At 37.0% G+C, this 20,858-nt stretch overlaps 3 protein-coding genes across 3 annotated transcripts; 1 reads left to right on the forward strand and 2 right to left on the reverse strand.

Moving 5' to 3' along the window:
- Positions 1-4,760: 4,760 nt before the first annotated feature.
- On the forward strand, positions 4,761-8,661 carry LOC124398121 (gastrin-releasing peptide). The gene is made up of 3 exons (XM_046868157.1): positions 4,761-4,971; positions 7,290-7,537; positions 8,317-8,661. The coding sequence occupies exons 1-3, from the start codon at positions 4,830-4,832 to the stop codon at positions 8,368-8,370; spliced, it is 444 nt and encodes a 147-aa protein (XP_046724113.1). The 5' UTR covers positions 4,761-4,829; the 3' UTR covers positions 8,371-8,661.
- A 2,495-nt stretch (positions 8,662-11,156) lies between these two features.
- On the reverse strand, positions 11,157-13,627 carry rx3 (retinal homeobox gene 3). The gene is given in 4 exon segments (XM_046868083.1): positions 11,157-11,686; positions 11,689-11,791; positions 11,998-12,233; positions 13,179-13,627. Coding segments are annotated over 4 exon segments (774 nt in total). The 5' UTR covers positions 13,306-13,627; the 3' UTR covers positions 11,157-11,378.
- A 4,548-nt stretch (positions 13,628-18,175) lies between these two features.
- cplx4a (complexin 4a) lies at positions 18,176-20,831 on the reverse strand. Its single transcript, XM_046867721.1, has 3 exons — positions 19,564-20,831; positions 18,863-18,950; positions 18,176-18,483 (listed from the first exon to the last, which is right to left on the reverse strand). Exons 1-3 carry the CDS (start codon positions 19,731-19,733, stop codon positions 18,256-18,258), a joined length of 486 nt encoding a protein of 161 aa, XP_046723677.1. The 5' UTR covers positions 19,734-20,831; the 3' UTR covers positions 18,176-18,255.
- Between the last annotated feature and the right edge of the window lie 27 nt (positions 20,832-20,858).

The following is a 20,858-nucleotide window of genomic DNA, read 5'->3' on the forward strand; positions in this document are numbered from 1 at the left end:
TACACCATACACCTCCTCCCTACTCCCTTCTCCCTATTCCCCACACCCTAGACTCTATTTATACACCCTTCTTACACACCTACACCATACTCCATACTCCTTACACCCTACTCCATACTCCCTACACCCTACACCATACTCCCTACACCCTACACCATACTCCCTACACCATACACCCTCCTCCCTACTCCCTTCTCCCTATTCCCCACACCCTAGACTCTATTCATACACCCTTCTTACACACCATATACAATTCACTTTACTCCAAACTCCCTATAACATACACCCTACACTTTACTTCCTACTCCTTACACCCTTTTCCATACTTCTTCTACCTACAGTCTACTCCATACTCCTTACACTCTCCTCCCTTCTGCCCATTCCCTATACCCTTCTCTTACAACTACTCCATACTCTCCACATCATCTAAAAAATATTTACCAAGGCACATAAATAGTAGACCCCCGTTATGGGAATTCCTGAGTGCATTAGATATGCTCCTCTGTGCTTGACAAAACACTGAATTGAATGGTTAAACACATACACACTGGTTTATACATCATAAATCCTACTTAAGATCACAGATTACATCTCTCTCTCTCTCTCTCTCTCTCTCTCGCTTTAGTGACATGGTTGGCAAAATCACTATATATTAATCCCTCGAAATAAACTCTATTTGTTACTCTAATGTAACACAGAATAGAAAGATAAAGTGATACAGACCTTATTAACACGACATACAATCCCCCTGTGCTTCTTCTCTTTCTGTCAAATCCCCCGAAATCCCCATCCTAGCTACGAATGTCACAGACAGGTATATGTTACTCTCTATATCACCATATATAACCTATTACTGTTATAAACCAGGAATTTATCTGACGTGAACAGAAACAAAATCATTTAATGAAGAATTATTTCCCCAAATAGTTTCAGCCTAATAATCTGAGTGCTTTAGGCAAGAAAGCTTTGTTTTTGACAGGATTTTTAGTGACATGCAACCTTGGCCACGTCCTCCACAATGTTCTTTAGTTTACATCCAGTGTCTTATAATGCCTGACCTTTTCATCATTTATATACATTTTCTTTTTAATGTAGAGACTCAGAGAACTTGCTCTTTAAGCCTCAGGTTGAGGGTAATATCAGACTCCTGCCTCATACATCACTGCAATACAGACTGCTTTGAAAATATATCCTGTTTGTGTGTCTAATTTTAGACGTGCATTGCAGTGAGGAACATTCATATGTAAAGCTCTGGAGTGTATTACAGTACTCTGGAGTTGTACTGAAATGCCTTCCTTTAGGCCTTAATTATAATAAAAAAATTCAAACACAACATTAAAACGAAACTTAAATGTGATTATATTTCTGCTTGTATCAGCTGATTAAACTGTATTATAAATATCTACATAATTATTAATAAGGAGAATAAAAATAGTTTAAGGTATGAATAAGTCTTGGAACAAACTAGACTTTGAGGTAACGACCGCCATCTAGTGGATATAATGGGCATTACACTAAATGTACTGGAAGCAAGTCAGGGTGGTGGAGAGACAGACAGACAAACAGACAGAGAGAGAGAGAGAGAGAGAGAGAGAGACAGAGAGACAGAGAGAGGTGGGGATAGAAAGAGAGAGAGAGACAGAAATAAAGAAACAGAGAGACAGAGAAAAAAGAAAGAAAGAAAGAAAGAAAGAAAGAAAGAAAGAAAGAAAGAAAGAAAGAAAAGGAAAATTATACATCTTGAAATGTAATTTCAAATGAACAAACCATGTCAAGGTGTGTGTGTGTGTGTGTGTGTGTGTGTGTGTGTGTGTGTGTGTGTGTGTGTGTGTGATATTTTGGTTACTTTAAAACTTGCCTTTGAGGAATCCCCAACCTTCTCCTGCAAAAGGTTACCTGCCTCTCCAATAAGGTATGTTTATGTGTGTGTGTGTGTGTGTGTGTGTGTGTGTGTGTGTGTGTGTGTTATAATTAATGGCTTCTGATGGTATAAGAGGAGGATAAAGGCGGAGTGTGTGTCGGGTCTTCAGGGATGAACGCTCACCTAATCGGCTGCTTTTGTGTGTGGGTTTGTTTTTCCCATCAGCTCCACTCCAACTTTCCTGAAGTGTGCCGTGAGGACAATAGGTATATTTCTGTGACTTATCCAAGTGTGTAATATCCTTTCATCAACCTGAGCGACGGTGTTTGCTTTCTCTGATTCGATTCGCTTCTTCATCTGTCACACTATTGTTTCCACACTGAGTGAAAGATGGGAGAATCCTAGCAACAGAAACACTCAGAGCTGATAAGTGCGACAGAAAGCCACAGAACAGGCCGCTTCTGTACCGCTTCGTTTAAGGGACTTCCCAATGTTTCACCACCCGGACACACCTGATCACCTTCATAACAAAGAATTCAAATAATTCATATTATATTATAATTCAGTCTTTAGCTACATTTATGTTTGTTCTCTTGACTTCTGTTATTCCATTCAGTCAGAGTCAATCAGTGTTGTTGAGAGTGTTATTGAGGGAGAAAAGAAAGAAAGAAAGAAAGAAAGAAAGAAAGAAAGAAGAAAGAAAGAAAGAAAGAAAGAAAGAAAGAAAAGGAAAATTATACATCTTGAAATGTAATTTCAAATGAACAAACCATGTCAAGGTGTGTGTGTGTGTGTGTGTGTGTGTGTGTGTGTGTGTGTGTGATATTTTGGTTACTTTAAAACTTGCCTTTGAGGAATCCCCAACCTTCTCCTGCAAAAGGTTACCTGCCTCCAATTAGGTATGTTTATGTGTGTGTGTGTTATAATTAATGGCTTCTGATGGTATAAGAGGAGGATAAAGGCGGAGTGTGTGTCGGGTCTTCAGGGATGAACGCTCACCTAATCGGCTGCTTTTTGTGTGTGGGTTTGTTTTTCCCATCAGCTCCACTCCAACTTTCCTGAAGTGTGCCGTGAGGACAATAGGTATATTTCTGTGACTTATCCAAGTGTGTAATATCCTTTCATCAACCTGAGCGACGGTGTTTGCTTTCTCTGATTCGATTCGCTTCTTCATCTGTCACACTATTGTTTCCACACTGAGTGAAAGACGGGAGAATCCTAGCAACAGAAACACTCAGAGCTGATAAGTGCGACAGAAAGCCACAGAACAGGCCGCTTCTGTACCGCTTCGTTTAAGGGACTTCCCAATGTTTCACCACCCGGACACACCTGATCACCTTCATAACAAAGAATTCATACATCACCTTCATAACAAAGAATTCATACATCACCTTCATAACAAAGAATTCAAATAATTCATATTATATTATAATTCAGTCTTTAGCTACATTTATGTTTGTTCTCTTGACTTCTGTTATTCCATTCAGTCAGAGTCAATCAGTGTTGTTGAGAGTGTTATTGAGGAGAAAAGAAAGAAAGAAAGAAAGAAAGAAAGAAAGAAAGAAAGAAAGAAAGAAAGAAAGAAAGAAAGAAAGAAAGAAAGAGAGAGGGAGGGAAACAATGACAGAAATAAAGACACAAGTAGAATGAGAAAGAGAGAGAGAGAGAGAGAAAGAGATAGATAGATAGAGAGAGAGAGAGAGAAAGAGAGAGAGAGAGAAGAGAGAGAGAGAGAGAGAGAGAGAGAGAGAGAGAGAGAGAGAGAGAGAGAGAGAGAGAGAAAGTAGTACAGACCAGGATGAGGTGAGATCAAGTCCAGGCTGAGTTTTATTGGGTTTTACTGGGAAATCGAGACCAAAACCCATCATTCATGTTCAGAACTTTTATCTCAGCTGGTCAGTTTTGTGCATTAGGTGATTTTCTAAAATAATTCGTTACACTAATTATTTCGTTCTAATAAGAGCTAACAAAGTTCTGAAGCCCTAAATCAATTTGTCTTCATTCATCAGATTGTGATTAAATCCTGACGACATGATGCTTCCACCACCGTGTTTCACATTGAGGATGCTGTTCTCAGCTTGATGTTGTGTCATGGTTTGTTAGTTATATTTCGTCTTAGAAGAACAGAAAACTTGTCCACACATTCCTTTACCCAAACTCCAGATGGGAATTTAACCCAGTTTTGTGGAATCTCAGGTCTATGGTTATGGATCTCTCTAGTTTCTTCAGAGATACTCATCCTCCTATGAGTATGATGCCTGATACATGGCTTCTTCACGATTGAACAATATACAATAAACAATGCATTTAATAACATTTAAAGTATGGGTATCTCACTTTATCAGTTTATAATGAGATCTTGTGACACTTGGATTTCACACTGAATGATTTCATTGAACCAAATGTGTGAATTTCGAGGCGATTAGAAAAGAAGGACATTTTAAAATTGACTGTGGATAGAAAGAATGAAGAAATGAAGGAAACAAAGGAATAACGAAATGAGGGATGAGAGAAAAGGAATGGTGGCACATTGTGTAGATTGCAGAATAAAACCTGACAACAGAGCTGAATTAAAAATAACCACCATGTATCACTTCCATCAGTATGAAAGGTTTATTGGTCATTAGGGTGAGGGAGGAGGTGGATGGCAGAGGGGTGGATGGCGGAGAGGTGGATGGCGGAGGGGTGGGGGCATCAGGGGCTGGCCATGATGATATAATCACCATATTAAGTCTTTGACATTTTGCCATGAATGCTGAAAACGTTTTTTTCTCAGTGTGTTGATTGACACTTCACTCATTCAGGCGTCATCAGGCTTTCAGGCTGCTCACCTGCTTTGTGTCCTGCTTTGGTATAAATACACTGATTTCCTGAAACACACACACACACACACACACACACACACACACACACACACACACTCCACTTCAGCGCACAGAAAGAGTAGTAGAAGTCACACTTCATCAGCATGTGCATCCCGTGGAGATACAGACTGGTGATGTCGATGTCGGCCGCATTATTGCTGTGTTTCCTCGGTTGTGATGCCCAACTGCACAACGAAGCACAAAGCGGCAAATTAGTTTACGCCAGAGGGAACCACTGGGCTGTGGGTGAGCAGGACGGCTTTCTTTACCTTAACATAATAAGAGTGTGTTAGTAATGCAGATTCACTGTGACAGCAGCATGCTGTGTTTATTTTCTGTTTAAAGTGTTGAATTAAGTCTAAAAGTCTAAAAGTCTTTTACACTGAAATGCAGTCAGGGGATTAGAGATGCTCTATATAAACTAATAGTGCATAGATTTTTTTTTTTTCAGAAGCACCTGTGATTATTGAAGATTTTTATATGTTAAAATAAAGTTATGATTGGTTTTCTTTTGTTTTAAAGACAAAAGATTAGGAACACCTGAGAAAACCTTGAATCAAGGGAATCCCTGTGTTCATCATCTTCTTCTATAGAAATGTTTCAGCAGGAATGAATATAAATCAGTATTTATCAGGAGCTGAGCTGAGTGCAATAATACAGACTGTAAATAATAAGGAAGAAACACCAGCTCAGACTTTACAATTACAGGAGCAGAAATTAGGATGAGTTTCTGAAATAAACCTGCTTTGGGAATCTTTTGGATTTCATATGAGAATACAGAATTCGAGCATCGGCATAAAGCAGTCAGGAAGATCCAGCATGTGTGACGAGCTGCAATAAAAGACTTAAGTAACCTCACACCACACATGCTTATTTAGAAGTGTGTCTGGAGATTTACCTTTACAACTCTTTAAGGTCAATCAGGGAGTGTAGAAATCATGGGATTATACAGAGAAACACACATTTACATCTTTTCAAGTTCATTTCATAATCTGATGCTGAATTACTGAAAGCATTGATGACGTTGCAGTCAACATTTAAAAAGTTCACATTATCAGGATCAGTGCTTTTAATTATTTGTGGGATCTCACTATAATTTTTTTTTTTGCACTATAGTTTTATTGCTTTGGCATTTTGTAGAAAATTTCTTGCATTTCAAAGTTGCACCATAAGACATTATAAACAACAGAACACTAAAATAGCGATAATAATAATAATAATAATAATAATAATAATAATAATAATAATAATAATAATAATAACACACACACAAGTGCACATGCACAATAAAGTACTTCCAGTTTGTTTATTTCCAGATGACGGGTTTCGCTGTAATTAAACGCCATGGTGCCACTAAATAATTGCACAGATTAAATGTTTGTACTGTTTGTTGGTTTGTGATGGATAATAATGCTCAAGGGACAAATTATAGCATTATGTCTTTATAAACACTCATTAGAGGCTTTGACACCTCAGAGATAAAGACATGAAAAACATTTCATTTCAAGGTTTTTTGTTACCATTTTCTGAGCGTTTGGTTTTTTTCATGTAAGATGTCAGTGGCATTGACTTTTCTTTCAGATTTCCTACATAAAAATTCCGTGTGATTAAATTCATGCTGGAATTCCACATGCAGTAGCACTGAGCACTAAATTCAGTCTGTCCTGAAGATCGTAAACAGGGTTTTGTCTTTGCATAATCATCGCAGATGTTTAACTTTCTTCCAGCTTTGAGTATTGAGACCCAGACTACGAGACACTAGGTGATCCAGCATGACGATGCCCCAGTGCACAAATCCCTGAAGATCTGCTTTCCATGTGTTGGAGTGAAAGATCTGCTGCTGTAGAGCTATAAACCCTAATGAACAGCTTTGAGATAAATTCACCTTCTCACCTACATCACTACCTGACTTTACTATCACACTTTTAGTGGAATGAGCACAAGTCTTCACAAAATCTAGCTACATAACACAACACAGAGCTACATAACACAACACAGAGCTACATAACACAACACAAAGCTACATAACACAACACAGAGTTAAGGACTAAACTAAGTTGTACAGCCACATAACATGCATCGTGTTCAACCGAGTGCAAACAGACAAGACTAGACTTGTAAAAATACACAAAACACACTAAAGCACCACCAGTAAACCTGCTGTATAATGTGTTATACAGTACAACGTGCAAAAAAGAGAATTATAAACAAAACTGCACTTGTAAATATAAACACAAATGTAAACACAAAAAGTTGTGCAAAACAGCAACAGCGGCAATTAAATAGATTTGCATTGCATACAGAGTAGCTGAGACATTAGCGTCAGAGAATAGCTAGGATAAACAAGTTTACATTTACTCACAGTGTTTTCTGGTTGCCTAGCAACCGTGCTCTCATTCATGAGTATTTGCACCATAAACCTTCTAAAAAAATAAAATATGACCAGACAAACCCACTTTGCTGTGGTCTACAACCATTCCTTCTTCTTTCATGCAGCATTTAGAGCTTCAGTGGACAAAACTTTAATTTGGTGTCCTCTTACAGCCTATGGTTGTTGTCCACAGGACACCTGATGGGGAAGAAGAGCGTAGATGAGATGCTGAACTCGGACGAGCGTGATGTCGATGCTCAGGCTTATTTTCTCACAGCCGAATCAGACACACAAACACAGCCGTCTCTGTCTGTCCTGAAGGCTCTTTTCAAGGCTTTGGCTGGACCGATCAGAGAGACAGAAGATGAAAGGGAAAGACGAGAGCGTTGGTCGATGCTGAGGAGGCGGTGGGCAGAGCAGAGAGAGAAGGAGGTCAACCAGGTGGGTTATGATGTTTACATATTTATAGTTCATTAAAACGTTTCCAAATATGCAAGTTTCTGTGAGCGATGATCTTATATATCAATAGTCACACATCGTCTCAAACCATCAATTAACTGAAAAATGATACATGCTAGCTCAAACAAATTAGCATAGGAATCCATTTCCGTCATTTCTTCACTTCTAGCAGTCCGAAGTTTGACCACAAGGGGGAGCTCTTAGTGCTAAATTAGCTGATTTATTCCACACCTCTACATTGTGTACTTATTAAAAATATCCTCTGTTTCCCTCAGAAGAAGGCTGCAGTATGCAACATTGTCAATACCGACCTTCTTTTTTTTATTTTGGATGAATTTGGGGAAGATTTTAGTCATTAGAGTAAAATGTGTGAGAAACAGATTAAAAAATGTCTAACAACAAACATTTTTATTATTATTCTGTTTAACAGCAATTCTTGTGTTTGTATTTTAACAGACGTTGACCCCAAGTACGTTTAGCCACCAAACACGACGATCACGGTCGGTCATTTTAGTATGACAGCAAACTCTATATTGTATACAGCGACGCGATAATAAGTGCTCCCCCTTGTGGCCAGTTTGTATAAGTTAGGTAGCGAGTTAGAAAAACAGGTTGTAGTATATTTTTAAATTTTATTATTTATTATAAATATTTATAATAATGATAAAGAAATTGTTGCAATAATAATAATAATAATAATAATAATAATAATAATAATTCCATTTTGATATCTTCTCGTTTATTAATTTTTCCTGATACAGGCAGCAAGGATTTTGCTACTGGCATTAAACACGAGGGATGCAGATGCCAGCTGAAAGACGAGACTTACGCCAGGTGATTGATCTGGATCCTGCAGTTGGAAGCGTCTGAGAAGCAGCGGCGCTGCCTAACAGTCAACTCTGTAGGAAAATAAACTCCTTCATCTCACAGTGTGTTCATTCTGCACATCACTCACAGATAACTTTCATTTCTTTTTTGTAAGTTAATCCAATTCTCTGGTGTTGTTTTACAGAAATACATACAGTATATACTCTTCTGAGCTGTTTGTGTGACTGATGTTTCCTCACATGTACTCAATAAATCCTGATTACTGAAATAAACTGAAATAAACCTGGTGTGAATTACTGACACTGATTTACACACAAAAACCCTGAGCAGCTTCACATCATTATAAAACACCTCAGTGTGAGATGTTTCTGTTCACCTCAGTGTGAGATGTTTCTGTTCACCTCAGAGTTGAGAACTGAACCCCATGAAATGAAAAGAGACCTGTTTTTATTTTTTACATTCACACTGTCCCTGTATCTGAGAAATCAGGTCTATTTTGGTCCACATGCACTATATGGCTAAATGTTTGTGGACACCTGAGAATAAAATTGGTATGTGCCCCTATTTTGAGCTTCCCATTCCACATTTATTCTGCATTTGCTCGGATAATCGGCTCCACTCTACTGGAAAAAATGTTTCACTAGATTTTTGTGGATATTGCTTCAGCCATAAGGGTTTTAGTAAAGCCAGGTCCTGATGGAGATGCAGAGGAGGCATCTCATCTTCTCAAAGGTGTTCTATAGCAGGACCTCTTCTCCTGGCTGTGTGCACAGGGGCATCATCATGCTGGAACAGGTTCAGGTCTCCTAGTTTAAGTGCAGGAACTCAATTGTGTGCCTCCAACTATGTGCTGATAGTTTGGGAAAGAAGGACATGTGGCTGTAAAATTCAGGTGTCCCATTAATTTCAGCCATACAAACAATGTCAGCAGAAATTTGGTCTCACATCCTTTTGTGTTAATATCTGGGTCCTAGTGCTCTTTTGTTGTTTCAGTGATGAGAGTTTCCAGTAAATCCAGTGAATGAGTCACCATGTATGGTGGAATTAAACCCTGAGGAAAGTAACCAACAATGTGTTTAGATTCTGGTGCTAAAATAACAGCAAATCTGTTCTATCCAAATCAAAAAACTATTTATTTTGGAAAGAAACATCTTTTTTTTTTTTTTTTTTTTTTATCAATTTATAGTTACATTACCGAGACCTCGAAAAAACATGATAATGAATCAATGTCCACTTGATTGAATAATATTTTTCTTCTCTATGAATGTACGTTGTTGCTTGTCGAGATGTCAGACAGTCACTTCCCTAATGGAAGACGCGAGTGAAAAACCATGTCAGATGGAGAAAAGTCATCAAAAGACGAGTCATAATTATTCTTTCATCTGTCTGTCATCCCAACGTCAATGAGCCAATTTAACTAATAATTGAGACATGTTAGTTAGAGCACGAGGGTTTTTTAATGTGGTTTAAAGTTTGTCCTGTTTGTGCAGGCCTTCACTTTTCAGCTCGCTCTGTGTACGAGTTTTCCACTCACTGCTGTTAATATTATTATTAACGTTAAGGCGCAATTTCAGAGTGTAACATGATCACATGTTGTCCTACAGTTGAATGAAACAATTCAAGGGATAAACCGAATAATGCAATAATAATAAATAGAAAATAAATAATTTCAGTTTATTTAGATTTGCTTATTTGTAGAAGTGTCCCTTTTAAAAAAAACTAATTGTGGAGAAAAAAAATGCTGCAGGTGAATGTGTGACCGCTAGAGGGCGGTAAAGTAAATCTATAACACGGCTTTGTCGTTGTTTTTGATTTTCCAAGACTGACCACTAGAGGGAAGTAAAAACCAGTGCAACTCTAAGGGGTTTAGGGAAACATGGTCAGTGTGAATGCTGAAAGTTGTGATTGGCTGGAAGGCGTGCGTATAGAGCGTTAAACACACAATTGCTTTTTTTCAGGCAGTAAAATCATCGTTCTAAATGAATGCACTGGTTTTTACTTTCCTCTAGACTTTACACCGTTATAATGCTTCACCTCCTCATCCTGGAAAATCATACTTAGAGCTGGATTATCACCTTACATGTTGTGCAAAAATGAAAATAGACTCAAATATCTACAAAAAAAACCCATTTTATTTACATCCTGATCAAACCATAAGCTTCACAGTTCACACAGTGTCAGAGGAGAAGAATAAATAGATGATCCTACATTTGCACAGTTTAACAGAAACATGATTTATTTCCTTTTTTTAAGTTCTTTTTGGCAACTTTTTGTTGAATATTTTTTATTTCATATTTTACATAACATATGCAATTATTCTGCATGATGAAAAAACTTTAGTATTTGTTTTATTTATTTGCCAAATAATAACCATATTTATAATTTTTTAGCTAAAATCCCTATTGTTAAAAAAATATATATCCCTCACATTTTCCTTTAAGTGTGTTTCAGTTAATTTAAGGATTTTAGCCCAAAAATTTAATTTTTTTATTTTTGCAGAAACACTGATTTAGGGTTCCACAAGTTTGGGCTCTAAGTGCTCTTTAGAACCCGGACTTCTTTTTATTCGACTTGACTTTGTGTGATTTGTGATATTTTATTGGATCTTTTCTATTTATCATATCACATTATATAAATGCTAACATTATATAATAAAATGAATATTAATGTATTCATATTAAATTATTATAATATTTAGATTTTTTTTACAGTATGTGATTATCATTTTTTAAGTTTGTTGAGGTTTTTCAGTGTGTAAAAGTTGCTAAAAACATGAAAAATACTGATTTGTTTATTGTTTTATAGCTCGTTTGATACGCCACGAACAAACACATCTATTCCAGGGTTTGAAATTCTCCCCTGGGTTTCTTTATGTACACAGAGATCTCATGAATACTTTTAGATGTGTTATTTCCACACCTGCTTCTCTTTCACAGTGTCGACAGGAAGTACAGTTGATCTGTGGTTGCTGGACCAGTCCATTTTTCTCTTTTCTCTACCAGGTCTTCCCCATGGCCTGAACGTGCTCCTTGGCCTTCATCCTGAGTGAAGCAATGCTGGAGTTGCGAGGGTCTGAGCTCTCCAAAGACAAGGTGTCCATAAAGCCTGAGCAATGAAAGGGAACAGAAGGAGAAGGAGGAGGAGCTCCAATTGGAGGCAGAGTGTGACTAACTGTGGGTGTTCCGAGGAACGAAGGAGGAACGTAACCGGATGGAGACGTGATAAAGGGTGGGAAGGAGTGCAGCGGAGATGTTGAGGAGGAAACACATGCTGGTGCCAACCAGGGTTCCAGACCAGGAGATCTGGGAAGGAGAGAACGGATGAGTCTTGCAGCTTAATGGGGCTGATGGAGCTCAACTCCAGCTTCTCCTGACGACGCCACTTAGCTCTACGGTTTTGGAACCACACCTACAGGGAAAGACCACAATAACAACAATTACTACAATTACTACATGTCTCCAACCTAATAATAATAAACAACTCCATCCTTCATAAGAGCTTTGCAGCTGGAGCAAAAATAATTCAAATGCACATGGATATAAAAATCAAATCCAATATAAAGGTTTTAACATCTATCCATCTACCATCCATCCATCCATCCATCCATCCATCACCTGCACGCGCACTTCCGGCAGGTTGACTTTCAGCGCGAGCTCCTCTCTGCTGCACGCGTCCGGGTAGCGAGACTTCTCGAACGCTCTTTCCAGCTCGTGCAGCTGGAACGTGGTGAACGTGGTCCGGTTGCGACGGTGCTTCTTTTTTGCGCGCTCTTCGTCTGACAGCTTTCCGTCTCCGTCTTCCGGTAATTCGGAGCTCACCGGGTTGCCGGATCTGACGTCACAGTGGACACCTGGGAGCAGGCAGACAGGTCAGAATCAGGATTCGTGCGATCAATAATAATAATAATAATAATAATAGGAAGAAGAAGAACTCGTGAGATGATTGATTATATCTGTTGCCGATTATTTTAACAAACAGCCATGAAAGTTTTTTCTTTTTACTTTAGTCAATTAATACAAAATCATTTCCTGATTTCAGCACAGCACTGAATGCCACATGACACACTGAATGTTGACTACAGTAATATACATTTACCAAATTAACAAAAACTTTTATTTGCTTTTAAATATTTACTGCCTTACATGATGTTCAAATATCATATAAAAATCCAACCAATTTCTATTATTTCTATTATCTACAATTAACAAATAGCAACAAATGTCCGGTGTATATTTTTTGTCTCGTTATTTCCACAGCCTGATGTGGAGTTTTAGATTGGAAACATTTAAAAGTGACAAAATAAAATAAAATAACAAAAAGAAAAGTGAAAATTATTTTAGTAAGGGTTGTGTAATAATAGTAATAATAATAATAATAATAATAATAATAATAATAATAATAATAAACGAAGAAGAAAATTCATCCGTTCCGTTCGGATAGGAAGAATCACAGGTTTGTATTTATTTTGGGTTTTTTCCCACTGAACTGTTAAAAACTTTTTTTTTACAGGATATTATTATTATTATTATTATTATTATTATTATTATTATTATTATTATATTGTTGCTAATTTACTTTTAGACTCATAAAATAAAATAAACTATAAAATTTAAACAGACTCAAAGTTTTACTCTTTTTTACTGTTTCCTAAAAAGACATTAAACATGGTCATGATTATTATTATTACTGTTACATAAAAAAATATTTTAAATTATTATATATTATCTCGTGATTTATTATATATAATTACTGGAGTCTGTTTACACGCAGCTCAGGAGTGAAATGAAACACTTACTGTCCATCCTCGGCATCTTCACGCTGCTCTGCTCCTCTCTGAAGCCTAAAATGGCCTCGATGCTGTGAACTCTGCTCTGATTTCCTAAAAGTCGCTCCTCCATTCTTCTTGATTCCAGGAAACGCATGGAAATCAGAAAACCAGGAAGTAAACAAAAAAACTCTTGCAAACCTGTACAAGCTAAACAAAAAAGTGAAGTCTGGGTGAAAAATCGGATGTGTTGGAAGTTAGACAGTCAGAAAAGTCAGGATAATGGTGGGTCTATTTCCGTGTTTGGAGATGTTCTGCAGTAACTCCAGTGTCAGGTGTTTCTCCTCTCTCTGCTGGGGTTTTATATCCGACCTCCTCAGCAGGATCTATCCATCCCTCCATCCCTCCATCACCACCGCACACGTCGGAGGGTGGAACTTCTGTATTTGCACCAACTCCTCCCATCAACCCACCACCCCAACCAACCCCCTCCCCCGCCTCCAGTTTACCCCCAGTCTCCTGAGACCATTTAATCCTTTTAGTGTCGAAAGAAGACACGGACGCGCTCAGATCCTCGTGCACGAGCTTCCCGAAATCCCCAAAACAAATTCCTTCATTATTCATCACCAAAGTCATCACTAACTCCGAGAACAAACTTTCACACTGATCTATTCATTTCTATTTAAAAAAAATAATAATATTACACATTTTTCTACTACTATTATTATTATTATTATTATTATTATTATTATTATTATTATTATTACAATAAAAAGAAGAATTCATCGTATTATTGTGTTATATTATTAATAATCATTATTATTACTCAGATTTTATGTTAAATATGAGCACTTTATGAAATTTAATACATATTATGTATTTCACTGTGTTTCAGCTCAATAACTAAACATTTATTGTAATTAAATAAAGAAATAAAGTCAAATAATCTAAATAAAAAAGTTAATTCAAAAGTTTATATTAAACGACAAAAACAATTAAAATAAACTCTCAACATTTTGATAAACGCTATTAATCCTTTTCTTTTTTAAACAGCAGTTGAAGAAATTTAATGCCAAAATGCAGTTCGTGTTTATTCTAAAATCCTGACGTGTTGGACAGGGATTTCTTTACTTTTTGATTTGAGCAGAAATAAATGTGTGTAGCAAGTTAGTACAATATAATAATAATAATAATAATAATAATAATAATAATAATAATAATAACAATATATGGATAACAATTAATATTTAACATTTAATTTGGATAACGCGTGTGTATGTATTTACTTAAATGTAATGAAATAAAAAAACATCTAAAATAAAAAAAAATATATGTATCTGAATATATGAAATATATTTATACATATTTTAAACATATTTATGTCTTTATGGCGTTATAAGTCTTCGTTAATTACAGGTTAAAAAAGTTTTAAGAATGTATTACATTTTTCTGCACATGGACAATCTTTTTATTATTTAAATATGTATTTTTAAATTGTTATTTTTTATATTTGCATTTAGTTTTATTTCTCAATTATTTTATTCAGTATGTAGAATAATTAAACTTATTTTCGAACTTTTTAAAAGTATATATTAGTTTTTCACCGGCAGGAATTCAGTTTGCATGTGTGTGTGGCAACAATCGGGTTTAAGAGGACAATTAAAAGCGCTTTAATGAAGGCGTTAATTAGGAAGCTGGAGGCCGCTAATCCTCCTTCCGCGCGCTCCTAACGACGGGTTTAGTTTCTGTCCTGAAACCTGCGATTCACGCGACACTTCATCTGAAGAATTGAAGTTTCCTCCACATGTCGGAGCTGCAGCGCAGAGGGTTAAAGCGGATTAAAGCCTCCTTCAGGACAAAACCACACGCTTTATTCCCACTGCTAGGATTTCCTTATTCCAGCTCATAACGCTCCATTAGACTTCTTCAGCTTCTCGGTGTTTATTCTCTCCAGTGAAAAGATAAAACACACAATGGTGGGAGGAAAAGCAGAAGATTTGATACTGTAACTTTTTTCTGTGCGTTTCTTTTTTGCGTCATTGATCCTCCTGAAATCTCACTGACGGACATTTTTCTTCTTCTCCAGACGATGTGTGGTCAATTTCATCAATTAATAAATCTGTGATTAATAGTTAACGAGATAATAATTAGCAAGCAATTTTTTTAAAGAATAATTTTATTATAATAAATACTTTGATTATTTTCTTAAATTATTTATTTGAATTATTTAAAGTAGATAATATATTTTTTCTCTTTCTTTTTTAAATTTCTAATAAAATGTCTATGGAACATCCATAATACTAATAGAGTATTTATTTCTGTCCTGCTAAAAAAAAGGTTAAAAAAAAAGTTTAGGAAATATCAGATATTCTCTTGTATGTTCTTATTGACAATCAATTTACATTCCAAATATAATAAAAAAAATATAATATAATAAATATATATCATTTAAATCAATTTCTTGATTTTGAAAGGATCATGAGTACAAACTTTGCATCATCTTTTGATTAATGGTTTTGATACATGCTGCTGCTGCTGCTGCTGCTGCTGCTGATGATGATGATGATGATGCCCAATTGGCACTTATGTACCAGACTGCAGACAAAAAGAGAATTCACTACATGATCATTGGTCGAGTCTTGGCAGGTGACAAGACCCCATGTTGTGTTATATATTTATTAATAATAAGATTTGCCATCAATAAGCACACCAGGGACACCTGCTACCCCAAAATGACCCTTGCCACCCCAAGTGCCACCCTAGAAATCTCAGCTGTGAGGTTAATATCACATAAATTGATTTAAATCATCATTACAGGAATGTATTTTGTATAAAAAATCTATCGATGCGTAAAATAATCCAATAGAAATGTGCATATTTTTGATGTGGATTTTTTTAACCTAAACTTTTTACATTGCTGTGTTATGTAGTGTGAGTGTGTGTGCAGATCGTGGAACTAAATGATTTACATAAAGTACAAGATACATACATACATATACTATAATTTATTGTGTAACACCGTTCACATGAAAGTACACAGTAATATGTGAGATACCTGATGTTGAGTAATGGAATTAGTTACTATGTGAAACCAGTGTCACAAATATGTTAATGTAGAATTTACATAAATGCATAAATAAAATAAAGTATTTATAGTGACTTTGATCATTATAAGTCGTTCTGTCGACTGACTGCATGCATCACGTTTTACAGATGACTTTTTAATGTACATTTAAAGGTTTGATTTAATATTAAAAGAAATTGTGTAGATGAAGTGAAACAGAGTTGTAACTTTATTAGAAACCTCATCTGTGTTACATCATTCCACATTTTTGCATTTTTGACTACAGTTTGGGACATTCACTAAATTACGTTTTTGTTGTTGTTGTTTGTTTGTTTTTTTGTTTCTTTTTTTTTAAATAAATTAATTTAACTTACTTTACTCATGTAATTTCTTTGTTAAATGGTTGATGTCTATCGCTTTCTCTCTTTTCTTGACTTATGTGTTATGTGAGTTTTGGGAGTGACTTTATTCCAACGTTTTTGACTCCAGTTTGGGAAAATAACTCAAATGCAGTGTTTCAACTTCCAGATCAGGAGAAAGTGAAAATGTATTGCTTTTCCATGCAATAATCTCACAATGTTACTTTAAAAACGTGTATTTACTGTATAATGTTGCACTGTTACTGTTATGTTACATTATGTTTAATGTTGGATTTGGTTCCTTGTTGTTCCCTGGCACACAGGTTTTAAACATTTTGACCATTTATTTATTAGAAAAATTGTCAAATACACATATTTATGTGTGTGTGTGTGTGTGTGTGTGTGTGTGTGTGTGTGTGTGTGTGTGTGTGTGTTATAAATACAAGATAAAACTTCCTTTACCCATATACGGACATGTATTCTACACACGTGTCGTGTATTTGGAAACATACATGTTACATATAGAAAAATGGTCATTTTTGTAATTTTTGAAATATATGTGGGATATATAGAATTATCTGACATATATTTCTATATCTGTGAAATCCAAACATGAACATGTGTGCAATATATGTGCTTTGCATATACTGCTATATATCAGATTTCCGTATAGGGTTTTAGAGAATAAAACTGAATGTGATCACATCTTCTTCTTCTTCTTTTTTCGGCTGCTCCCATTAGATGTCTCCACAGTGGATCATCTGTCTCCACACCCCCCTGTCCTCTACATCTGCCTCTTTCACACCAATGACCTGCATGTCTTCCTTCACCACATTAATAAACCTCCTCCTTGGATTTCATCTTTTCCTCCTTCCTGGTGTCTCCATCCTCAGCATTCTCCTACTGATATACCCCATGTCCCTCCTCTGCACATGTCCAAACCATCTCAATCTCACCTCCCTCACCTTGTCTCCAAAACGTCCTACATGCGCTGTCCCTCTAATAAACTCATTTCTAATCCTGTCCATCGTCGTCACTTCCAACGAAAACCTCAACATCTTCAGCTCTGCTACCTCCAGCTCCACCTCCTGTCTTTTACTCAATGCCACTGTCTCTAAACCAGACAACATCTCAGGTCTCACCACAGTCCTATAAACTTTCCCTTTCACTCTCACAGATACTCTTCTATCACAAATCACTCCTGCTATCACTCTTCTCCACCCACTCCACCCTGCCTGCACTCTTTTTTCACTTCTCTAACACACTCTCCATTACTCTGCACTGTTGACTCCAGGTACCTGAACTCCTCCACCTTCTTCACCTCTTCTCTGTCTGACCACTTTTAAATCATGCCTCAAAACTCATCTGTTCAGATTCGCTTCTTCTGATGAATTTTAACAGTTTTGAAAGGTGCCTTTACACAAAATTATTATTATTATTATTATTATTATTATTATTATTATTATTATTATTAAAAGCACAAGTATGAATGAATACATTTCAGCATGTTTTAGTTCATAATGCTGGATTCAGCTCTAATTAAGCTCCACATACTTTTATATAAAATACAGTAATATATAATCTTAATTATTGTAACACATTAAATAATTAAATTCATGTAATTTGATAATCAATAAATAATCAAGCTCGTATTTCTCTGGAGTGTCGCATCATGTCAGGACGGTCACATGACGCAGCACTTCTCTTCAGCCTTGCTCTTCATCTCATTAAAAGTGGCCGTTGCTTTCTCCTTGATCTGCTCCATGTCCATGTTCTGCAGGTTCTGCATCTGGCCAAGGATGGAGTCCTTCTCTTCCTCCTCCGTCGCATCCTCATCCACCATCTTCAAAAGCTCCTCGGGAACGTCCACGTCGTCACCGGCAATCTGGATCATGTTTTCGTCCTGCTCACTCTGACAACAAGGAGGAGGTAAAGGGTTAGTAAGAGAAGATAAAAAAAGGGAAATGGCCAAAATGAAGCACTAAAGCGTTCAGCAAAGACTTCAGCAGGTGAGGTCAAAATCAACATGGCCGACAAAAGTATTGGGACGTTCGGCTTTTCCAGCCGTTTGTGCTTCTTTTCCAAATCGTTAACACAAAGATGAAGACATGCAATTGCCTCGGACGTCTTTGGATGCAGCATAAAATTTTCACTTTAATTGAACTAGGAGACTCAAACCTGCTCCAGCATGATTAAATAAATGGGTGTGGAGAAGGCGGAGCTAAAAGATCCAGGAAGCAGGTAAAAAACAATTAAGGAAGCAAAAAGGAAAAGTTCATGATGTTTCTTACCTTTGGCAGTCTGTATTTCTCACGAAGACAAACCCTGAGATTCGCCCTCTCGGCTTTTCTGTGCAGGAAATCAGCGTCTCGTTCCATCCTGAAGGTCATAACAAGGTCATGTCAGATTTGGAATCATACGGTGAATTTTTTCTTTTTAACACCACAAGAGAGAGAAATAAAAAAAACCCCACAGGAATGTGTTTTGTGAACGTTCCACAAAATGTATTGTAAGTATAAATGGATAAAAAATACAGCGTGCCGTTTAAAAAAAAAAAAAAAAAAAGGACATTGTAATGATCAGTAAATTGATGTTCACGTGTGTTCAACATGCACAATGTACAACATGGAACTTCATCACACAACCCGATTGTTCATTATTTTCCTGTTCCAGCGCAACACCAAGGGTTTTATTCGTAACTAAAGATCGGACTGAATGTAACATGATTGCTGACTGATGGCCTCGGCTCAGGGGAGGATTAGCGAGGACGGGATTATGTCATGGTGTTTACACGGTCTGTTGTATAATAATCTGACCTTCAGCAAAACCATTCGCATTTGCCTTCATTTTCCGTTTTAGTTTAAATGAATATAAAACACAGGAGAGGTGATGAACAGGATTTTAATATGTTTTACAACTTCACAGTTACAATTATTGATTCATTTATAGATTTATGACGTATTGACGTCAATGTAACAGAATATCAACTCACTTCTCCTCCACCAGCTGTTTCTGGTACTCCTCATATTCCTCTCTGGTCATTCCAGCCGCTGCTGCTGGGTCCTTCGGAGTCTCTGCCTCGGATTTCTCCTCTCCTCCTCCGAGTCCCATCCCTTTCAGAGGGTTTCCCACCATGCTCTTAATGAGAAAAGCCATTTTCATCTGGGCCTGAGCGTCTTAGTTCCTTGTTTCGTTTGGGGAAAGGTCTTCAAACCAGCTTCAAACCAGGTTATCAATCTAGCTTCTGTCAAGGACAGGGGTGAGGAATGAAAGAGAGAGAGAGAGAGAGAGAGAGAGAGGCTGTAATCTGGATTAATCTACAGCTCTTGTTCGGCAGATGGTCCTGGGGTTTTCTCTTCCAACTGTACAGCAGTAAAGCTCACAGACTCGTCCATCTGACCACAGATATTAACCCCGAAATGTCCAAATAGATAAAATAGATTTTTTGCAGTTTTTCTTTCAGGTTCATCGCTGGATTTCACAAATCAGAATCGCTGCTAATCAGATTGAAACATGCTCAAGACAACACAAGATGCAGATCATCTCCAGAGCTCAAACATCTTTCTTTTAAGAGATTAAGGACCAGATCATGGAACCAGACGGGGAAATCGGAAAAATGCACCTGTAACAGGAACTGGCGCCATTTTATTAGACTTCAATTCAAATCCTGGGGTTATGTTTGGAAATCTATCCCTATTACAATTAATTCCGGGTTACACACTTGTGTTTTTTTAACACTCTGGTGACTTGTTTTAAAAGTCACGGCTCTGAGCAGCTGATGGAGTCAGGACTTGTGTCAGGGTGTATATTTGTAGAGCCTCCTGCAGTGAGGATTTCCACCTCTCTGCTGTCTGCTGGTTTGAATCGTTAAGTGAATCCCACACCGGCAGATGAGGACGAGGAGAAGAGGAGCGTCACAGAGGCAGGGAAAGTGTCTCTTAATCCTTAGCACAATGTGCTGAAGTCAGAGAGTGAAAGAAGCAGGACGAGGGGGTGTGATCTTCATCAGCATTTACACAAATCCCTAACCAGGAACCTCTTTTTTCATTTAGCACCAGGAAAAAATAAAAATAAATAACATACAAGGGAGAGACCACAAAATAGAGACAGTGAGACATCCCACAGTGTCACCGAATTTTGTAGAAATTCATAAATTTTAAAGAAAACACAAACTAACGCATGCAGGAGAGATTGAGGCCAATTTCTATTGACTATTTCTGTGCAAGAAAAATCTGAGAGCTTAACCTGAAAACAAATCCCCTCGGTCACCTGGCACTGAGACTGACT

This window comes from Silurus meridionalis, chromosome 15 (assembly GCF_014805685.1).
Source record: "Silurus meridionalis isolate SWU-2019-XX chromosome 15, ASM1480568v1, whole genome shotgun sequence".
NCBI lineage: Eukaryota > Metazoa > Chordata > Actinopteri > Siluriformes > Siluridae > Silurus > Silurus meridionalis.

Bases quoted from the DNA above. Each gene is read 5' to 3' on its own strand.
- LOC124398121 (XM_046868157.1), top strand. From the start codon at position 4,830: ATGTGCATCCCGTGGAGATACAGACTGGTGATGTCGATGTCGGCCGCA. The intron at 4,972-7,289 runs GTGAGCAGGACG...TGTTGTCCACAG, and splicing joins AGGGAACCACTGGGCTGTGG to GACACCTGATGGGGAAGAAG. The intron at 7,538-8,316 runs GTGGGTTATGAT...TTCCTGATACAG, and splicing joins GAGAGAAGGAGGTCAACCAG to GCAGCAAGGATTTTGCTACT.
- cplx4a (XM_046867721.1), bottom strand. From the start codon at position 19,733: ATGAAAATGGCTTTTCTCATTAAGAGCATGGTGGGAAACCCTCTGAAA. The intron at 18,951-19,563 runs GTGAGTTGATAT...TATGACCTTCAG, and splicing joins AAACAGCTGGTGGAGGAGAA to GATGGAACGAGACGCTGATT. The intron at 18,484-18,862 runs GTAAGAAACATC...CCTTGTTGTCAG, and splicing joins AGAAATACAGACTGCCAAAG to AGTGAGCAGGACGAAAACAT.